Raw genomic sequence first — 20,957 nt, forward strand, 5'->3', positions numbered from 1 at the left:
TAAAATCGTCACGGATGCCATGTAATTTACTTCTCAGTTGTATATAGTTAGACAAGTTTGCTAGCGATTAGTGGAAGGGGGATCGAGCCCCCAACACTTCTCAAAATAGTTCAGATGGGATGTTTAGTACCAGTGTTAATGTATGTAAAATATTATTAGAGGATATAAAATTATGGATTAACATTTTGGGGATGTAAATTGCTCTCTCTTTGTGGTTCTGTCTAATTTATTATTTACAGTTCTGCGAGTTCCCACTTACATGTTTACTTGACGTGAGACTAAGTGTCAGGGAAACACAGTATATAGTAGAGCCTCCGGGTCGAGGGCCACAGCAGTGAAACTTGGGCTCACAAGAGGTTACACAGCACTTTCCTCTCCATCAGTGGGCCCAGCGGTCCATTTGACATGATTGGCTCTGCTCTTAGGACTTGAGTGCGTGTTGAGGGGCTCACTTGTGTACTCTATACTCCCTTGCGACACCAAAGTCCTCTGAAGTTGTGGTTTCCTCTCCATTTGATTTGTGGTCACCCCTAAGTCCTTGTGATGCGACACATGCATATGCGCACCCATGTGTGTGGTGGTTATGATGGGTGGACCGTCGCCATCAAGACCTGGGTGAGGCTGCACGTAGCTGATAGCAGCAACCTCAGGTACCTGAGGTTTCTGCAGAGGCCACTGCAGAGAGGCATCTGTTCCTGTGGTGTAGATGATCTGGGTATGTGTAGAATGATCTACAGAGAAGGTGGCAGGAGTTTCCTGGTGCTGGATGTGTACTGGTGATGATGCTCGGGGTAGGCATTGCTGGGACCCCATGCTGTTCCCTGCTCCACGCTCCGCCGAGAAAGATCGCTGTAGACAATGCTGGACTGGAGATGATCGTAGTAAAGATTGTTGAATACCTGAAGAGTGGTGAAGAGAGTGCTGACATTCCGAGGAGCGTGGAAGTGTGTACTGGCTACCAGAGGAGCATGGGATATTATGCTGAGGACTAAAGGTGTGCTGTAGTGCGTGCTGGGTAGGTGACAGATCGGTACATGTGGCAGAGCAATACTGTGGTGGGGGCGGGATGTGGGCGGGGATTGTGAACACCGCCCCTCCGCCCATGCTGGCTGGGGTAGAAGCTGTTCCCGTGCTGCACTCAGATGTGACCTGGAGAAAAGTGAGCATATACACTAGTTACTTAACACTGACACCTGCTCTCATACACTCTTATAAGTCTGATCCGTCACACACACACACACACACACACACACACACACACACACACACGCAGTAGATACCACCTTTCCAACTGGATATCAGATCCTCAGGAAAGACAGAGGGAGCAGAGAGGAGTGGAGGAGTATCACTGCTCATCAAAAACCAATGGGATTTTGAGGAGTTGAGAGGGCAGAGGAGAGGCATGAGACTGCATAACAGGAACACTTCAGACTGGAAGTCCCAAGGTGGTGAGTACAGTAAAGTATAACCCACCACAGAATAGCAGGAGGCCAAGACAAGAATATGATGAGAGTAACAGAGCGATGGTTGTCACACTGGCGGAAGTGGTCAGATTGGCTCAATCACAAAGAAATTGACTGGGAGAACCTGAAGCCACATGGAGACCCAGAAACGTGGAGTGCTAAAATGATGGAGGTGTTACTGGAGAACCTAATGCATTAACACGTTAAGGACACTACCAGAGAAAGAGAAGAGGACGAACCAGCAAGACTGGACCTGGTATTCACCTTGAGTAGTACAGATATTGAAGACATCACATGTGAAAAGCCCCACGGGGCCAGTGACCACGTGGTTCTGAGCTTCGAATACATAGTAGATTTACATGTGGAAAGAAAAGCAGGATGAAGGAAAACTACAAGAGAGGGGACTACAAAGGCATTAGGAATTTCCTGCATGAGGTTCAGTGGCACAGAGAGCTAGCAGTAAAATCAGTAAATTAGATGATGGAATATGTGACAACAATATGCAAAGAAGCAGAGGAGAGATTTGTACCCATAGGCAACAGAAGTAATGAGAAGGTGTAGAGAGGCTAAAACCAAGTACACTAGAGAATGGAAGAATAGAATTCGAAGGACTCAGGTGAATAAGGAGAGTAGTCGAAGAGCCAGAAATGAATATGTACAATTGCTGGACACAATATTGCTGGACACAATACATACAACCGAGGAGGAGGCGAAGAGGCTACTAAGCGAACTAAATACCTCAAAGGCGATGGGGCCGGATAACATCTCTCCGTGGGTCCTAAGAGAAGGAACAGAGGCACTATGTCTACCACTAACAACAATCATCAACACATCTATCGAAACAGGACGGCTAGCTGAGGTACAGAAGAAAGAAAATCCAGTCCCAGTTTTTAAAAAGGGAGACAGACATGCAGCAGTAAACTAGACCAGTGTCACTGCCATGTATAGTATGCAAAGTCATGGAGACGATTATCAGAAGAGTGGTGGAGAACCTGGAAAGCTTGGATTTAGGAACGGGAAATCCTGTGTCACAAACCTACTGGAGTTCTATAACAAAGTGATAGCAGTAAGACAAGAGAGAGACAAGGGTGGGTATAGTGCGTTTTCTTGTACTGTAAGAAGGCTTTTGACACAGTTCCACTCAAGAGATTAATGCATAAGCTGGAGAACCAGGCAGATATAACAGGGAAGGCACTGCAGTGGATCAGAGAATACCTGAGGGGAAGGTATCAGCGAGTCATGGTACGTAACGAGGTGTCAGAGTGGGCACCTGTGATGAGCGGGGTTCCATAGGGGTCAGTCCAAGGACTGGTTCTGTTTCTGGTATATGTGAATGACGTGAATGAAGAAATAGACTCAGAAATGTCCGTGTTTGCAGATGATGTAAAGTTAATGAGGAGTATTCAGTTGGAGGAGGACCAGGCAGAACAACAAATGGATCTGGAAAGGCGGCAGACCTGGTCCAGCAACTGGCTCCTGGAGTTCAACCTCACCAAGTGTAAAGTCATGAAGATCGGAGAAGGGCAAAGAAGACCGCAGACAGAGTACAGACTAGGTGGACAAAAACTACAAATCACACTTAAGGAAAAGTATATTTTTGTAAGTATAATACCGAGCACATCTCCTAAGGCGCACATCAACCAAATAAGTACTGCAACATATGAACGCCAAGCAAACCTAAGAATAACATTCTGACATCTCATTAAAAATGTTGAGTACGTTGTACACCGTGTACGTCAGACCCATATTGAGTATGAAGCACTAGTTAGGAATCCACACCTGGCAAAACACACCAAGAAATTATAGAAAGTGCAAAGATTTGCGACAAGACAAGTTCCGGAGCTAAGGGGCATGTCCTACGAGGAGAGGTTAAGGGAAATCGACTTGACTACTCTGGAGGACAGTAAGGATAGGGAGGACATGATAACGACATATAACATACTGAGAGAGGTCGACAGGGTGGGCAGAGACACTATGTTCCAGAGATGGGACACAGTAACAAGGGATCACAATTGGAAGTTCAAGACTCAGACGAGTTACAGAGATGTTAGAGACTATTTCACCCTCAGGATTTGTCTTGAAAGTGATGTATGTAGTGGAGGCAGGATCCCTACATAGCTTTAAGAAGAGGTATGGTATAGCTCACGGGGCAGGGAGTGACCTATTAGCGACCAGTGGAAAGGAGGGCCAGGAGCTATGATTCGACCCCTGCAGTCACAATTAGATGAGTAGACATACACACACACACTGCGTGGAATAGACAAGGTGGACAGAGAGGATGTTCCAGAGAAGGGACACAGACACAAGGGGTCACTCTTGGAAGTTGAAGACTCAGACGAGCCACAGGGATATTAGGAAGTATTTCTCCAGTCATAGATACAGGTGTAGTACTAGAAAGTTTAAGAGACACAGGTGTAGCACTAGAAAGTTTAAGAGACACAGGTGTAGCACTAGAAAGTTTAAGAGACACAGGTGTAGTACTAGAAAGTTTAAGAGACACAGGTGTAGCACTAGAAAGTTTAAGAGACACAGGTGTAGCACTAGAAAGTTTAAGAGACACAGGTGTAGCACTAGAAAGTTTAAGAGACACAGGTGTAGCACTAGAAAGTTTAAGAGACACAGGTGTAGCACTAGAAAGTTTAAGAGACACAGGTGTAGCACTAGAAAGTTTAAGAGACACAGGTGTAGCACTAGAAAGTTTAAGAGACACAGGTGTAGCACTAGAAAGTTTAAGAGACACAGGTGTAGCACTAGAAAGTTTAAGAGACACAGGTGTAGCACTAGAAAGTTTAAGAGACACAGGTGTAGCACTAGAAAGTTTAAGAGACACAGGTGTAACCACATCACATCACACAGAGAAAAAGAAAACATTAGAATTAACATGTTAGTTATCTGCATATAGATATATAAAAATATGAGCTAAGTGTCACTATGGAGCAGAAACTTAGTGTGAACAACTAGCAATGTTAATAGAGGATGACATTATGCTGCTTATGTGTTTATATTTCCATTGTGTCGGTATTTTATACCATTCATATCAAACTAGCAATGTCCGTTACAAGTACATCGATAATGTAAATTGTCAGTGATCTAGAAAACTGTTAATGTTATTTATGCATTTTAGAAGGAAGACATGAACAAAATATTATAAAGAGCCCAGAATCACCATAAAAGAACCAGAAATGGTGGTCATTTAGAGGGGAAATGGTTTAATAAACAATTGCTAGCACTCGTTTAGAAATCGAATACATTTCATCGCAAACTGGTTGGAGTTCCATGAGAGTAAGAGAAGTAAGACAGAAGAGAGAGAGTGGGAAAGAGGCACCGAATTTCCCAAGATTCCAAGGAAACCTTGTGATGCTAAACCATTGAAGAAATTTAGACAAAAAAAATTTGAGTTGCATGAATGCATAGAAGGAACTGTAGTACAGAATATCAAAGAAAAATTGATGTGATGACGCTGATTGTTGAAGAATGTGTGTCTGAATACGCAAGTGTAACAAATGGAGATCTAAATGGGTTGGCACTATCAATAGTATTGTTTTTGGTATATGTGAATAACATTAAAGGAGACTGAGTCAGATTATACCTGTGTAGGGATGATGAGAATTTAATACTAATAAAAATCGATGCAGACAAGGCTACAAGTGGGGGTAGACAAACTGCAAAATAATGGTCTGGCAAACTGTTCCTGCAACCGAACTCAACGAAGTATTAAGTAACGGAAAATGGAGGAAGAAGGAACAAAACAATTAACTGAGTATGAACTCAGGGAACAAATGGCGAGAAGCATGACAATGAGCACCTAGGGATGAGCATAGTGCCGAGCATATTACCAGACCTAACTGAATAAACACTGTTTCAAATGCTCGCTTAGCGAATCAATATTAACCTTCAGGAATCTCCACGAAGATTCATTCTCTACTAACGGCAAGCCCTTCCTCGAGACTGTATTCCCATAGTGGAACCCACTGGTGAAAACGAATGCGAAGATACTGTAGAAGATAGAGATATCTGCAATGAGATTAGTCCAGAAATTGTGGGAATAAGCTAAAAGGAGAGAATATAGGAAATGAACGTGATGAAATTAATCTACTGAAGAAACCAAAGAAATATGGAAAAATAAATCAAAATATGCAAACTTGATAAAGCGGGAAGGAATGGAATATTGACAAGACTAGAGACAGGTAAACAATGGCATGGAAGATAAAGACGGTTATAGGGATTCCAGGAAGTACTTCTTCAGTCTCATATTAGACAGGGAAAAAAACGATAATTATAAAGACGTATTGAATGCAAAATTCCTAGAGTTTTAAGATTAAATGCAACAATGCTCACGGTATTACAAGACACGTGACAAGTTAGGAATCATGACCAGGAGCTACATTCCAGCCATGAAACCATCTAACAAACTAGAAACGGAAGACCTATCTCACAAAACCACAAACTCAGCATTACAAGACAACAAACACATGTCACATGGGACACGTCAGTAAAAATACAAACATGAAAGGGACGAGGGAATGAGACACATGTGAATACCAATGTTATGATATAATATTTACTACATTGTTGAGCAAAAAACTAGACGTAAGATTAATGGGATGAAAGAAGAGTCAGACTTCTGATAATTTACAACCTTAAAAAAAACTGGTGGGTAAGAATAAGTGAATGATGGAACCTTCAGGAGGATGATGGTTGGGTAGGATTATATCTTCAGGAGGATGATGGTTGGGTAGGATTATACCTTCAGGAGGAGGATGGTTGGCAGGATTATACCTTCAGGAGGATGATGGTTGGGTAGGATTATATCTTCAGGAGGATGATGGTTGGGTAGGATTATATCTTCAGGAGGATGATGGTTGGGTAGGATTATACCTTCAGGAGGAGGATGGTTGGCAGGATTATACCTTCAGGAGGATGATGGTTGGGTAGGATTATATCTTCAGGAGGATGATGGTTGGGTAGGATTATATCTTCAGGAGGATGATGGTTGGCAGGATTATACCTTCAGGAGGATGATGGTTGGGTAGGATTATATCTTCAGGAGGATGATGGTTGGGTTGGATTATACCTTCAGGAGGAGGATGGTTGGCAGGATTATACCTTCAGGAGGATGATGGTTGGGTAGGATTATATCTTCAGGAGGATGATGGTTGGCAGGATTATACCTTCAGGAGGATGATGGTTGGGTAGGATTATATCTTCAGAGGATGATGGTTGGCAGGATTATACCTTCAGGAGGATGATGGTTGGGAAGGATTATACCTTCAGGAGGATGATGGTTGGGTAGGATTATATCTTCAGGAGGATGATGGTTGGGTAGGATTATACCTTCAGGAGGATGATAGTTGGCAGGATTATACCTTCAGGAGGATGATGGTTGGGTAGGATTATACCTTCAGGAGGAGGATGGTTGGCAGGATTATACCTTCAGGAGGATGATGGTTGGGTAGGATTATATCTTCAGGAGGAGGATGGTTGGCAGGATTATACCTTCAGGAGGATGATGGTTGGGAAGGATTATACTTTCAGGAGGATGATGGTTGGGTAGGATTATATCTTCAGGAGGATGATGGTTGGCAGGATTATACCTTCAGGAGGATGATGGTTGGGTAGGATTATACCTTCAGGAGGAGGATGGTTGGCAGGATTATACCTTCAGGAGGATGATGGTTGGGTAGGATTATATCTTCAGGAGGAGGATGGTTGGCAGGATTATACCTTCAGGAGGATGATGGTTGGGAAGGATTATACCTTCAGGAGGATGATGGTTGGGTAGGATTATATCTTCAGGAGGATGATGGTTGGCAGGATTATACCTTCAGGAGGATGATGGTTGGGAAGGATTATATCTTCAGGAGGATGATGGTTGGCAGGATTATACCTTCAGGAGGATGATGGTTGGGTAGGATTATATCTTCAGGAGGAGGATGGTTGGCAGGATTATACCTTCAGGAGGATGATGGTTGGGAAGGATTATACCTTCAGGAGGATGATGGTTGGGTAGGATTATATCTTCAGGAGGATGATGGTTGGCAGGATTATACCTTCAGGAGGATGATGGTTGGGAAGGATTATACCTTCAGGAGGATGATGGTTGGGTAGGATTATATCTTCAGGAGGATGATGGTTGGGTAGGATTATACCTTCAGGAGGATGATGGTTGGGTAGGATTATATCTTCAGGAGGATGATGGTTGGCAGGATTATATCTTCAGGAGGATGATGGTTGGGTAGGATTATATCTTCAGGAGGATGATGGTTGGGTAGGATTATATCTTCAGGAGGAGGATGGTTGGCAGGATTATATCTTCAGGAGGAGGATGGTTGGGTAGGATTTTATCTTCAGGAGGATGATGGTTGGGTAGGATTATATCTTCAGGAGGAGGATGGTTGGCAGGATTATACCTTCAGGAGGATGATGGTTGGGAAGGATTATACCTTCAGGAGGATGATGGTTGGGTAGGATTATATCTTCAGGAGGATGATGGTTGGGTAGGATTATATCTTCAGGAGGATGATGGTTGGGTAGAATATCTTCAGGAGGAGGATGGTTGGCAGGATTATATCTTCAGGAGGATGATGGTTGGGTAGGATTATATCTTCAGGAGGATGATGGTTGGGTAGGATTATATCTTCAGGAGGATGATGGTTGGGTAGGATTATATCTTCAGGAGGATGATGGTTGGGTAGGATTATATCTTCAGGAGGATGATGGTTGGGAAGGATTATATCTTCAGGAGGATGATGGTTGGGTAGGATTATATCTTCAGGAGGATGATGGTTGGGAAGGATTATACCTTCAGGAGGATGATGGTTGGGTAGGATTATACCTTCAGGAGGATTATGGTTGTGTAGGATTATACCTTCAGGAGGAGGATGGTTGGCAGGATTATACCTTCAGGAGGATGATGGTTGGGTAGGATTATACCTTCAGGAGGATGATGGTTGGGTAGGATTATACCTTCAGGAGGAGGATGGTTGGCAGGATTATACCTTCAGGAGGATGATGGTTGGGTAGGATTATACCTTCAGGAGGAGGATGGTTGGCAGGATTATACCTTCAGGAGGATGATGGTTGGGTAGGATTATACCTTCAGGAGGATGATGGTTGGGTAGGATTATACCTTCAGGAGGAGGATGGTTGGCAGGATTATACCTTCAGGAGGATGATGGTTGGGTAGGATTATACCTTCAGGAGGATGATGGTTGGGTAGGATTATACCTTCAGGAGGATGATGGTTGGGAAGGATTATACCTTCAGGAGGATGATGGTTGGGTAGGATTATACCTTCAGGAGGATTATGGTTGGGTAGGATTATACCTTCAGGAGGAGGATGGTTGGCAGGATTATACCTTCAGGAGGATGATGGTTGGGTAGGATTATACCTTCAGGAGGTTGATGGTTGGGTAGGATTATACCTTCAGGAGGATGATGGTTGGGTAGGATTATACCTTCAGGAGGATGATGGTTGGGTAGGATTATACCTTCAGGAGGATGATGGTTGGGTAGGATTATACCTTCAGGAGGAGGATGGTTGGCAGGTTTATACCTTCAGGAGGATGATGGTTGGGTAGGATTATACCTTCAGGAGGATGATAGTTGGGTAGGATTATACCTTCAGGAGGATGATGGTTGGGTAGGATTATACCCTCAGGAGGATGATGGTTGGGTAGGATTATACCTTCAGGAGGATGATTGTGAGGGAAAAGTTCAATAGATAGGAGTAGCGAGGGAGTATATAGTAACAATAGTTTCATTGCCGGCTACTTGTTAAGGTAGGGTCAGTCTAGCTCCCGCTATCCCTTCCCTCCTCCCCCCTCCCCGAAAGGTGACTTGTGGGGCTCTGGTCCAAACAGTAATCACTAGACTCACAGCTCCCAGCACTACTGTAAGTAGTACATGCCTGCCTTGTATTCTAGTGGATTTATGGGTTGAAAGCTTCACTTTTGACCAATAATAAACTTAGTCTTTTCGGCCTTGCTCTATGTTGACTGTTGTAATAATCACCACATCTTTTAGGTATTGTACTTATCATGGAGAGTGATTATTTAAGCAGTGGGTAACCTGTCTATCTTTTCAGCTTGGATGACAGAGAGGGTCACCTGTCAATCAACGAGAAGAACTGGTGGAGATGGACTAACGTCCTGAGACTTCCCCTTTTTGGATTTAATTACCTGTGCACCTGTATGAAATTGCAGGATGTAACCCCTCATCATTGCAGCGGTAAAGAACCTGCTTTCCTGTCATCGGGATATAATACTCAAGGCTATACTGTGAAGAACTAGCCAGTGGGTCGTAACCAACACCTGCGACCCCTTCCCCCCATCATCAGCAACGGCTACGATTTCAACAACACAGTGTCACCAACACCAGACACCCCTATATATATTAGCGTTGAATTCAGTTATCATTTATATTTTTCATTTTTCATTTTCTTTAATGTAGGATTAATATTTCATATTTAAGTGTTTTATATTTTATATTTTCTATATAATAAAGTGTTTATGTTTGTCTGTTATTATTTCTTTTTCTATTCATTAATTTTCCTGAGGAGGAGCCAGCCTGAGTAATACTGACTGAAGTTGTTACAGGGCTGAGTAAGCCTTCACAAGTGGCGACCTTGCCAGGATACAACTCGACAGAATCAAGATTAAATTCCGTATCGAATCTACCATTGGAACTTCAATGCTGCATACCACTGACAGTTACCACCAGCCATGAGTAATCATTCTCTATGGTAGGACTACGGTACAGGTATTTAAAAGATTTGGTGATTGTTATAGTCTCAATTTATTGTAAGTCAAGTCAGGCAGGATATAATAGTTAATTCTGCCACCTTTTCGAGCTTGAAACACTTTGGAGGATTAGACTCTAGGGACCCGAGATTTTCCAGTGACAATTTGTTTCATTGAGCTCTTTATTTTATCATGGGAACTGTCGTTGGACACTCTTGATTTGTTGGCGAGAAGATTGGATGGTCAAGGGACCCCATTCTACTTACTGTTTGCTCGGAGCCGGCATAGAACCCTTCGTTTTAATTAATACATATTGTTTAATTGAAGCAGGGATCGAGCCCTCTGGTTTATTTACAGTTTGAACGGAGCAGGAATTGAACCCTCCGTTTTCTTTAATACCCTTTTCATTTCCCCTGATAGTTTAAGTTATTCTTGCAAGCATGGATGAATACCAGTTTTGGATGAACGCTGGAAGTAAGTTAGGAATAACAGGGAAAAATTTAGAATCTTTCATTAGTGCTAAGATCCAGGAAAGACTTGAAAGAGAGAGAATTGAGAGAGAAGAGAGACAGAAAGGGAAAGAGAAGAAGAAAAGGAGAGAGAGAGAGAATTGAAAGAGAAGAGAAAAAGGAGAGAGAGAGAGAATCGAAAGAGAAGAGAAAAAGGAGAAAGAGAACCTTGAAAGACAGGAGAAAAAGGAGAGAGAGAGAATTGAGAGAGAAATCCAAGAAAGACAGTAAGAAAGAGAAAGAGAAGACAAAAAGGAGCGTGATAGACTTGAGCGTGAAGAAAGAGCTAGAGAACGAGAGGAACAGGCTAAAATACATGAGGAACAGGCTAAAATACGTGAGGAACAGGCTAAAATAAGAGAACTTGAGGAAAGAGCAAAGGATAGAGAAGTTGAGGAAAAAGCTAGAGAACATGAGGAAAAAGCTAGAGAACTTGAGTTAATAGAGAGAGAAAAGGATCGCGAGCTCGAAAAATCTCGCCTTGAATTAGAGAATAAAAAGTTAACTCTTACACAACAACAATTAGAGGAAGGAGTAATGGAACAACGTGCAGTCAGTACACATATTCCAACACCTAATTTACCTCCCTTCACAGAGGGGGAAGACATAACTTCATACATTATCAGGTTTGAAAATACCGCTACCCTCTGTGAATGGCCTGCTAACACCTGGGCTACCAGGTTAGGAATGTTATTTTCTGGTACAGCTTTGAATATCTATGCAACTTTGTCGCAGGATATCATATGTAATTATAACCTACTGAAGAAGGCAATCCTTAAAGCATATCAAAAAACCACTAATTCTTACAGGAAAGATTTCAGGTATGCCACCTTACAGCCTGGCCAGAACTTTCAACAGTTACAGGTAACACTCTTTCGTTTGTTCGACTTTTGGATAGAGAGTTTAGGAATTGATCACAGTTATGAATCTCTTAGAGACTTCATGGTTGCTGACCAGTTCCTGACAGCTCTTCCCCATCAGATACGAACATTCATCAGAGAACGTAACTTGATTAAAGCTGAGGAAGTTGCTGAGGCTGCTGACCTGTATGCTGAGGCTCACAATTCCTATAAAGACATAAAGGGATCGAACCCTAAGGGCAAGGGTTCATCAGACCTTAAGAAATCAAAGCCTCTAATGGAAAGTAGAATGACTTCTTTTATTCCTGTTTGTCATTTGTGTGGTGTTAAGGGACATAAACGTCCAGATTGTCCTTCTAAGAAGGTCCAAAAAATTGGAAGATGTTTTAAAGACTGTAATGACCAAGCACCCTTCTGTTCAGGAACAGTTAATGGACTTAATGTATCTAACATTTTACGAGACACTGGATGCACATGTATAGTCATTTCTGATAAGCTGTTCCCTAACCTTAAAGAAACTCATTCCTCTGCTATACTTTCAGACTACTTGGGCCGTACAGACACTTTTCCTACCATCCGTTGTTACATTAGGTCTAAATGGTTCACAGGTTGGTCTGAAGCCGTACTAGCTCCCATCACTTCTTGCTCTGTACTAATAGGTAATGTAAAAGGTGCCATTCTTCCTTCTGAGGTTGACCTTTCATCGCCAAAGGTGGACATAAGCTTTTCAGATCCTCTTCCTGTAGAGTCAGAGAAGCCCCTTGAAAGATCAGATGAGACAATGTCTTGTGAGATTCATGTGGGACTAAAAACCATTGATGCTACTCTCGAAAGCGAGGTAGTAGGATCACCGGTTCACTTGTTAGATGAAAGTGAAGATATCACCTCCGATACCATAAATGTCTTGACTAGGGCTCAGACTAAAGCCCAGGCTTCTCCTTCTGTCCATCCTTTGATTTTCCCTAACTTCAAGCCTTTAGATGAATCGAAGGACTCCTTTGTCAATTTGCAACGTAATTGCCCTTCTCTTCAGAATTGTCATAATGCAGCTAAACAAAATCAAGTTATCCAAAGGAAAAACTTTTCATATAAATTTGAATATATAAAAGGTATCTTGTACAAGTCAGTATTCAAATTAAATTCAGATGAGATAAACTATTCCATCTTAGCTGTTCCAAGTCAATGCAGAGAGACTGTTCTTAAAATGGCTCATGACCTGCTAGTAGCCGGACATTTCTCGCATCGTAAAACCTTAAATAAAATTAGGGAAACCTATTTTTGGCCAAAAATGTCCTCAGATGTCACTACCTATTGTAGATCGTGTAAAGTTTGCCAACTGTCATCCTCCCGAGGTACCAGGCGAGTACCTATGATCAAAATGCCTATCTTTATGGTACCGTTTGAAAGAGTAGCTATTGACATCGTTGATCCTTTATCTCCACTTTCATCTGGGGGACATAGATATATATTAACATTAGTTGATTATGCTTCGAGTTTCCCTGAAGCCATACCCTTAAAGACCATAACCACTACAGAGGTTGCTGAAGCCCTTTTGTCCATCTTCTCCAGAGTGGGCATCCCTAGAGAAATTTTGTCTGACCGTGGGACACAATTCACGTCTGACTTAATGCAACATCTTTACCAACTTCTGGGAGTGAAGCCTCTCTTCACCACACCCTATCATCCCAGCTGTAATGGGAGGATTGAGCGCCAGCATTCGATTCTCAGGTCCATTTTAAGGAAACTTTGCTCCCTTAAACCTAAGGAGTGGCATCGTTACCTACCCTGTGCTTTGTTTGCCATGAGGGAAGTTCCCAGTGACTCTTTGGGGTTTTCACCTTTTGAACTTCTCTATGGTAGACAGGCCAGAGGTCCACTGTCTATCCTTCATGACTTATGGACTAATGAGGAGGTACATGCTGAGGTTCAGTCTTCTTACCAGTTTCTCCTTGACCTTAGATCCAAACTTGAGGAGACCTCTGACATAGTTTCGAAAAACTTAAGTTTGTCAATGGACCAGTACAAAACCTATTTTGATTCCAAAAGTCAGAGGAGAAGTTTTAAAGTAGGGGATGAAGTTCTTGTACTTTTGCCTATAAAGTCAAATAAATTATTAGTAGCATGGAAAGGTCCATATAAAGTATTAAAAATTTGTGGGAAAGTTGACTACCTCATAGAAGTCAAGGGGAAACCTAAGCTTTATCATATCAACATCCTTAAGAAATATTACCGAAGAAATTCGGTTAACTGCCTTAATAACTTTGACTTAGTTTTTCAACACGAACTTGATAAGACAACTGAAGAATGTAAAGTGTGCGTAATTGACACCTCTAACTCAGACTATGATGAAGAACTACATGACTTGGTGACTCTTGACCACTCGGGCGCAACCAACATTAATATTGAACATTAAAATGGTATAAAATACCGACAGGTTGTTAGGTAAGACACATATGCAACAGTTAGGTATCTTTATTGTGAAACGTTTCGCCTACACAGTAGGCTTCTTCAGTCAAGTACAGAAAAGTTGATAGAAGCAGAAGATACTTGAAGACGATGTAATCAGTCCATCACCCTTAAAGTTTTGAGGTGGTCAGTCCCTCAGTCTGGAGAAGAGCATTGTTCCATAGTATGAAACAATATGGAGAAGAAGTGACAGGATGGAGCTTTTTATAGCGCCAAGAGGTGAGACGTATGCCACTAGGAGAGGTAAGAACTCAGATGTTGAGAAGTCAGGTCCCTCTCAAATCCAGCCCCTCTCACTAGTGGAAGTTGTCGAAGTTGATTGCAGGTCTGTACCAAGATACCCTTGTGTTGCAGTGTCTGACAGATTGAACATTAAAATGGTATAAAATACCGACAGGTTGTTAGGTAAGACACATATGCAACAGTTAGGTATCTTTATTGTGAAACGTTTCGCCTACACAGTAGGCTTCTTCAGTCAAGTACAGAAAAGTTGATAGAAGCAGAAGATACTTGAAGACGATGTAATCAGTCCATCACCCTTAAAGTTTTGAGGTCCTGTCACTTCTTCTCCATATTGTTTCATACTATGGAACAATGCTCTTCTCCAGACTGAGGGACTGACCACCTCAAAACTTTAAGGGTGATGGACTGATTACATCGTCTTCAAGTATCTTCTGCTTCTATCAACTTTTCTGTACTTGACTGAAGAAGCCTACTGTGTAGGCGAAACGTTTCACAATAAAGATACCTAACTGTTGCATATGTGTCTTACCTAACAACATTAATATTAATGAATCTTTGGATGACCATAAGAGACATGAACTACTTCAATGTGTGAGTAACTTTTCAGACGTCTTTACTGATATTCCAGGTGTTACCTCCACGGTAGTCCATAAGATTGACTTAGTGACGGACAATCCTATCAAACGAAAATTATACCCAGTTCAAGTCCACCTTAGGGATGCTTTTGACCGAGAGGTAGACAAATTATTAAAACTAAAGATCATTGAACCTTCAGTATCTTCATATTGTTCACCAGTAGTCATGGTTAAGGAGGAGGATAATTCATATAGACTTGTTATTGACTTCAGAGGCCTTAATGCTATAACTCGGTGGGATGCTGAGCCTATGCCCTTAATAGATAGCGATCTACACAAATTTTATGACGCTTCCTTCTTTTCAGAGATTGATATTGCACAGGCATATCATCAAGTAATGTTAGATCCTTCTTCTAAGCAGTACACCACTTTCCCTACACACCAAGGACTGATGCAATATAGAACTATGCCCTTCGGTTTGGTAACTGATGAGAAAGGTCTTGGGTAATATGCCAAATGTTTCAGTTTATTTTGATAACATTTACGTAATGACATCCACGTGGGGCGAACATATCCAAACATTAACATCAGTTTTGCGTAGGTTACGCTCGCATGGCCTCACTGCCAAGCCGAAGAAATGCTTCCTTGGGTATAACAAGATTAGATATGTTAGGTAAGACACATATGCAACAGTTATGTATCTTTATTTCGAAACGTTTCGCCTACACAGTAGGCTTCTTCAGTCGAGTACAGAAAAGTTGACAGAAGCAGAAGATACTTGAAGACGATGTAATCAGTTCATCGCCCTTAAAGTTTTGAGGTGGTCAGTCCCTCAGTCTGGAGAAGAGCATTGTTCCATAGTATGAAACAATATAAAGATACCTAACTGTTGCATATGTGTCTTACCTAACAACCTGTCGGTATTTTATACCATTTTAATGTTCAATCTGTCAGACACTGCAACACAAGGGTACCTTGGTACAGACCTGCAATCAACTTCGACAACCTCCACTAGTGAGAACGGCTGGATTTGAGAGGGACCTGACCTCCCAACATCTGAGTTCTTACCTCTTCTAGTGACCTACGTCTCACCTCTTGGCGCTATATAAGGCTCCATCCTGTCACTTCATCTCCATATTGTTTCATACTATGGAACAATGCTCTTCTCCAGACTGAGGGACTGACCACCTCAAAACTTTAAGGGTGATGGACTGATTACATCGTATCTTCTGCTTCTATCAACTTTTCTGTACTCGACTGAAGAAGCCTACTGTGTAGGCGAAACGTTTCGAAATAAAGATACCTAACTGTTGCATATGTGTCTTACCTAACAACCTGTCGGTATTTTATACCATTTTAATGTTCAAGATTAGATATCTTGGACTGATACTTTCTAATAACACTCTGCAGCCTCTCCCCAGTAAGATCAAAGCTTTATTAGAATTTAAATTCCCCAAAACCAAGAAGCTCATGCGTAGCTTTTGGTTCTGTAAATTTTTATGCATGGTTTATCCCGAACCTTACTAATCTTACAGGCATCTTATCCGACTTCCTTAAAAAGTCTGTGAAGGAACCTCTTGAACTTTCCGACGTAGCTCGGGAAAAGTTTAATGAGATTAAAAGTCTCTTTTCGAAAGACCCTATACTTAAGATTCCAGATATTAATAAAACATTTTGTTTAAGAACTGATGCCTCCAATACTGGCTTAGGTGCGGTGTTACTACAATACTATGATGGTACTCCCTTCCCTGTATGCTTCCTAAGCCGGAAACTCCTTCCCGCAGAAACGAGATACTCCACCATAGAAAAGGAATGTTTAGCCCTTGTGTGGGGTATCTCCAAACTTAAATTTTATTTGCTGGGAAAAGAATTCACTTTAGAAACGGACCACAAACCTTTGATATACCTAGAAACTTTTAAGGGAACCAACAGTCGCCTCTTGAGGTGGACATTGGCACTCCAGGCTTTTAAGTTCCATATTGTGTATATCAATGGTTCATCCAATTATTTCTCTGACTGGTTAAGTCGTGACAGTTAGTAGAAGATTTGTTGCCTTACGCGACTTCCACATGTTAGAACTTTTTTCTCACCTATTCTTCTTATACTCCTTGACTATAAGTCTTGGTAAGGGGGAGTGTGAGGGAAAAGTTCAATAGATAGGAGTAGCGAGGGAGTATATAGTAACAATAGTTTCATTGCCGGCTACTTGTTAAGGTAGGGTAAGTCAAGCTCCCGCTATTCCCACCTTTTTTCCCCCTCCCCGAAAGTGATAGTTTCATTGCCGGCTACTTGTTAAGGTAGGGTAAGTCAAGCTCCCGCTATTCCCGCCTTTTTCCCCCACCCCGAAAGTGATAGTTTGACTGCCGGCTGCTTGTTAAGGTAGAGTCAGTCTAGCTCCCGCTATCCCTTCCCTCCTCCTTCCCCCCCCCAAAGGTGACTTGTGGGGCTCTGGTCCAATCAGTAATCACTAGACTCACAGCTCCCAGCACTACTGTAAGTACATGCCTGCCTTGTATTCTAGTGGATTTATGGGTTGAAAGCTTCACTTTTGACCAATAATAAACTTAGTCTTTTCAGCCTTGCTCTATGTTGACTGTTGTAATAATCACCACATCTTTTAGGTATTGTACTTATCATGGAGAGTGATTATTTAAGCAGTGGGTAACCTGTCTATATTTTCAGCTTGGATGACAGAGAGGGTCACCTGTCAATCAACGAGAAGAACTGGTGGAGATGGATTAACGTCCTGAGACTTCCCCTTTTTGGATTTAATTACCTGTGCACCTGTATGAAATTGCAGGACGTAACCCCTCATCATTGCAGCGGTAAAGAACCTGCTTTCCTGTCATCGGGATATAATACTCAAGGCTATACTGTGAAGAACTAGCCAGTGGGTCGTAACCAACACCTGCGACCCCTTCCCCCCATCATCAGCAACGGCTACGATTTCAACAACACAGTGTCACCAACACCAGACACCCCTATATATATTAGCGTTGAATTCAGTTATCATTTATATTTTTCATTTTTCATTTTCTTTAATGTAGGATTAATATTTCATATTTAAGTGTTTTATATTTTATATTTTATATATAATAAAGTGTTTATGTTTGTCTGTCATTATTTCTTTTTCTATTTATTAATTTTCCTGAGGAGGAGCCAGCCTGAGTAATACTGACTTAAGTTGTTACAGGGCTGAGTAAGCCTTCACATTGATGGTTGGGTAGGATTATACCTTCTGCAGGAGGATGGTTGGTTAGGATTATACCTTAAGGAAGATGATGGTTGGGCAGGATTATACCTTCAATAGGATGATGGTTGCATATAATAGAGCCTTCAGGAGGAGGATGGTTCCGTAGGATGGAACCTTCAGGAGGCTGATCGATGTAAAAGATGGAACTTTCCGGAGGATTATGGTTGAATAGGATGGAACCTTAAGGATGATGATTCTTGAGTAGGATGGAGCCATCAGGATGATGACTCTTGAGTAGGATGGAGCCTTCAGGATGATGATTCTTGAGTAGGATGGAGCCTTCAGGATGATGATTCTTGAGTAAGATGGAGCCTTCAGGAAGAGGATGCTTCAGTAAGATGAAACCCACAATGAAAAAACAAGCAGGAAAACCCGAGTACTTTCACGTGGTGACAGACATCTTCAGGGGATCAGGGAGAAGAGGCAAGAGAAGCGTATTTTATATGCTAGTATTTGAAGTGATACCTGACTTAGGTATCACACTAGTGAGGTGATACCTCACTCAGCTATCATACTAGTAATGTGATACCTGACTCAGCCATGATACTAGTGAGGTAATACCTGACTCAGCTATTATACTAGTGATTGATACCTGACTCAGGTATCATACTAGTGAGGTGACACCTGACTCAGGTATCATACCAATGAGGTGATACCTGACTCGGGTATCATACCTGACTCAGGTATCATAATATTGAGGTGATACCTGACTCAGGTATCATACCAATGAGGTGATACCTGACTCAGGTATCATACTAGTGAGGTGATACCTGACTCAGGTATCATAATATTGAGGTGATACCTGACTCAGGTATCTTACTAGTAAGGTGATACCTGTCTCAGGTATCATGCTAGTGATGTGATACCTAACTCGGGAGAAGCAGGTAGATAACCTGGTCACAAGCCATGTTTCTTGCTAGCCCAGTCACCCACAGATGCCACTAGAGGCTAGTTAACACACCAGTGAGCCTCAAGTGTGCTAGCTTCTTATGGAATTTGTGGTTGAGTGGTACCTATAACTGTACAGGTTCAGGTAGTCAAGGTTAAGTGACTGCAATCTGTGATTGACACATTATGTTGTGATGAACGACTCTCGATGAATAAACAGAACCGGAGTTCAGAGCTTAATAGCCAGCCAGCTGTGCAGTTGAGAGCTGGACTTGTTAATCTCGGGACCAAGGTTCGAGCCCCTCGTTATCCTTTCTATTTGTTTATCGTTTATTACGATTTTAACTGAGTTAATGTTAGTAAATATTTAATAAGAACAAGAATAATTCAATAATTTCAAAGTCACAGGTGGAGTAATTTGTCAGCCAGAGATAAGTGAGTCACGTTATGAAAGTCACAATCGAGGTAACTATTATTGTGCAGGGAAATATCTTACCTGGAAAACAATAACTTGGACTGGAAACACTTACCAGGAATGGGTCAGCCTCGTTCACTTCTTTGTTGTCGATATGTTCATCCTGGCTGCTGCACACCAGCTCACAGTCCTCACTCTTTACCACCAACTCTGATACATACAATACTGTCTCAGTGACATCCTGCATCATCACTCTCTCAGTGGCACACTTCATCAGCCCTGATATACAATACTATCTCAGTAACATCCTGCATCCTCACTCAGTCGTACTCTTCATCAGCTCTGATACGTACAATACTATCTCAGAAACATCCTACACTCTCACTCTCCCCAGTAACACTCTTTACCACCAACTGTGATACATACAATACTATCTCAGTAACATCCTACACTCTCACTCTCCCCAGTAACACTCTTTACCACCAACTGTGATACATACAATACTATCTCAGTAACATCCTACACTCTCACTCTCCCCAGTAACACTCTTTACCACCAACTGTGATACATACAATACTATCTCAGTAACATCCTACACTCTCACTCTCCCCAGTAACACTCTTTACCACCAACTCTGATACATACAATACTGTCTCAGTAACATCCTACATCCTCACTCCCCTTATCCGTCACTATCTTTTTAAAGAAAAATATCTCCATCTTTATGAAAAGAACATTAAAATCATTGATAACATATAGCAATATATGGTATTTTCTACTTAGTTTATTGCAGTTTAAAATCTGTTACCCTCCGTCCTCAGGCTGCAACCTTCAACTGTCTACACTCAAGTCACCTACTAACTGCTAGGCGAACATTGGTAACAAGTGTAAGATGCTAGGAACCCGATACCGTCTTACAGCTAGATTAACAGTGGCAACATGTGTAATGTGCTAACACCCAGTCACCTACTTACTGATACAGGAACAGTGGCAACATGCATAAGGTATTAACACCTAGTCACTTGCTTACTGCTAGAGGAACAGTGGCAATATACCTAAGATACTAACACCTAGTCACCTACTTATCGCTAGAGGAACAGTAGCAACAGGTGTGAGGTGCTAACATCCAGTCTCCTGTGATTAAAATGGTATAATACAGACAAGTTGCCGAGTTAGACTCATGTGCAACAGTTAGGTGTCTTTATGGTCGACTGAAAAGACTCGCCTATGCAGTAAGCTTCTTCCGTCAAATACAGAAGAGATTAAATTGGAGACAGCAGGCGAAGTAACGAAGATGATGTAATCAGTCTACCAACCATGTATAACTACTTTTGGGGGTTGTCAGTCCCTCAGTCTGGAGAAGTGCTCAGCTTTATAATCTGGAACAATGAAAAGCTGCCGAAGGTGAGGCGTAGAGGTCTCCAAGACTTAGCAGGAGGCGGAGACCACTTGCAGTACTAAGAAAGCAAGAATTCGAGAAACTCTCCAGTAGGCTTGCAGGTTTATGCTTCATCATGCTTGTCTGACACAGCAACACAACGGTA

The 20,957-nt window shown here is 41.9% G+C and overlaps 1 protein-coding gene across 1 annotated transcript in view; it reads right to left on the reverse strand.

Moving 5' to 3' along the window:
- Positions 1-357: 357 nt before the first annotated feature.
- The window catches only part of LOC128687831 (neural cell adhesion molecule 1-like), a 158,923-nt gene continuing 138,323 nt past the window's right edge, over positions 358-20,957 (reverse strand). Inside the window, 2 exon segments of the mRNA XM_070083832.1 lie at positions 358-1,149; positions 19,529-19,623. Coding sequence (XP_069939933.1) covers positions 358-1,149; positions 19,529-19,623 — 887 coding nt within the window.

This window comes from Cherax quadricarinatus, chromosome 10, assembly GCF_038502225.1.
Source record: "Cherax quadricarinatus isolate ZL_2023a chromosome 10, ASM3850222v1, whole genome shotgun sequence".
In the NCBI taxonomy this organism is placed as follows: domain Eukaryota; kingdom Metazoa; phylum Arthropoda; class Malacostraca; order Decapoda; family Parastacidae; genus Cherax; species Cherax quadricarinatus.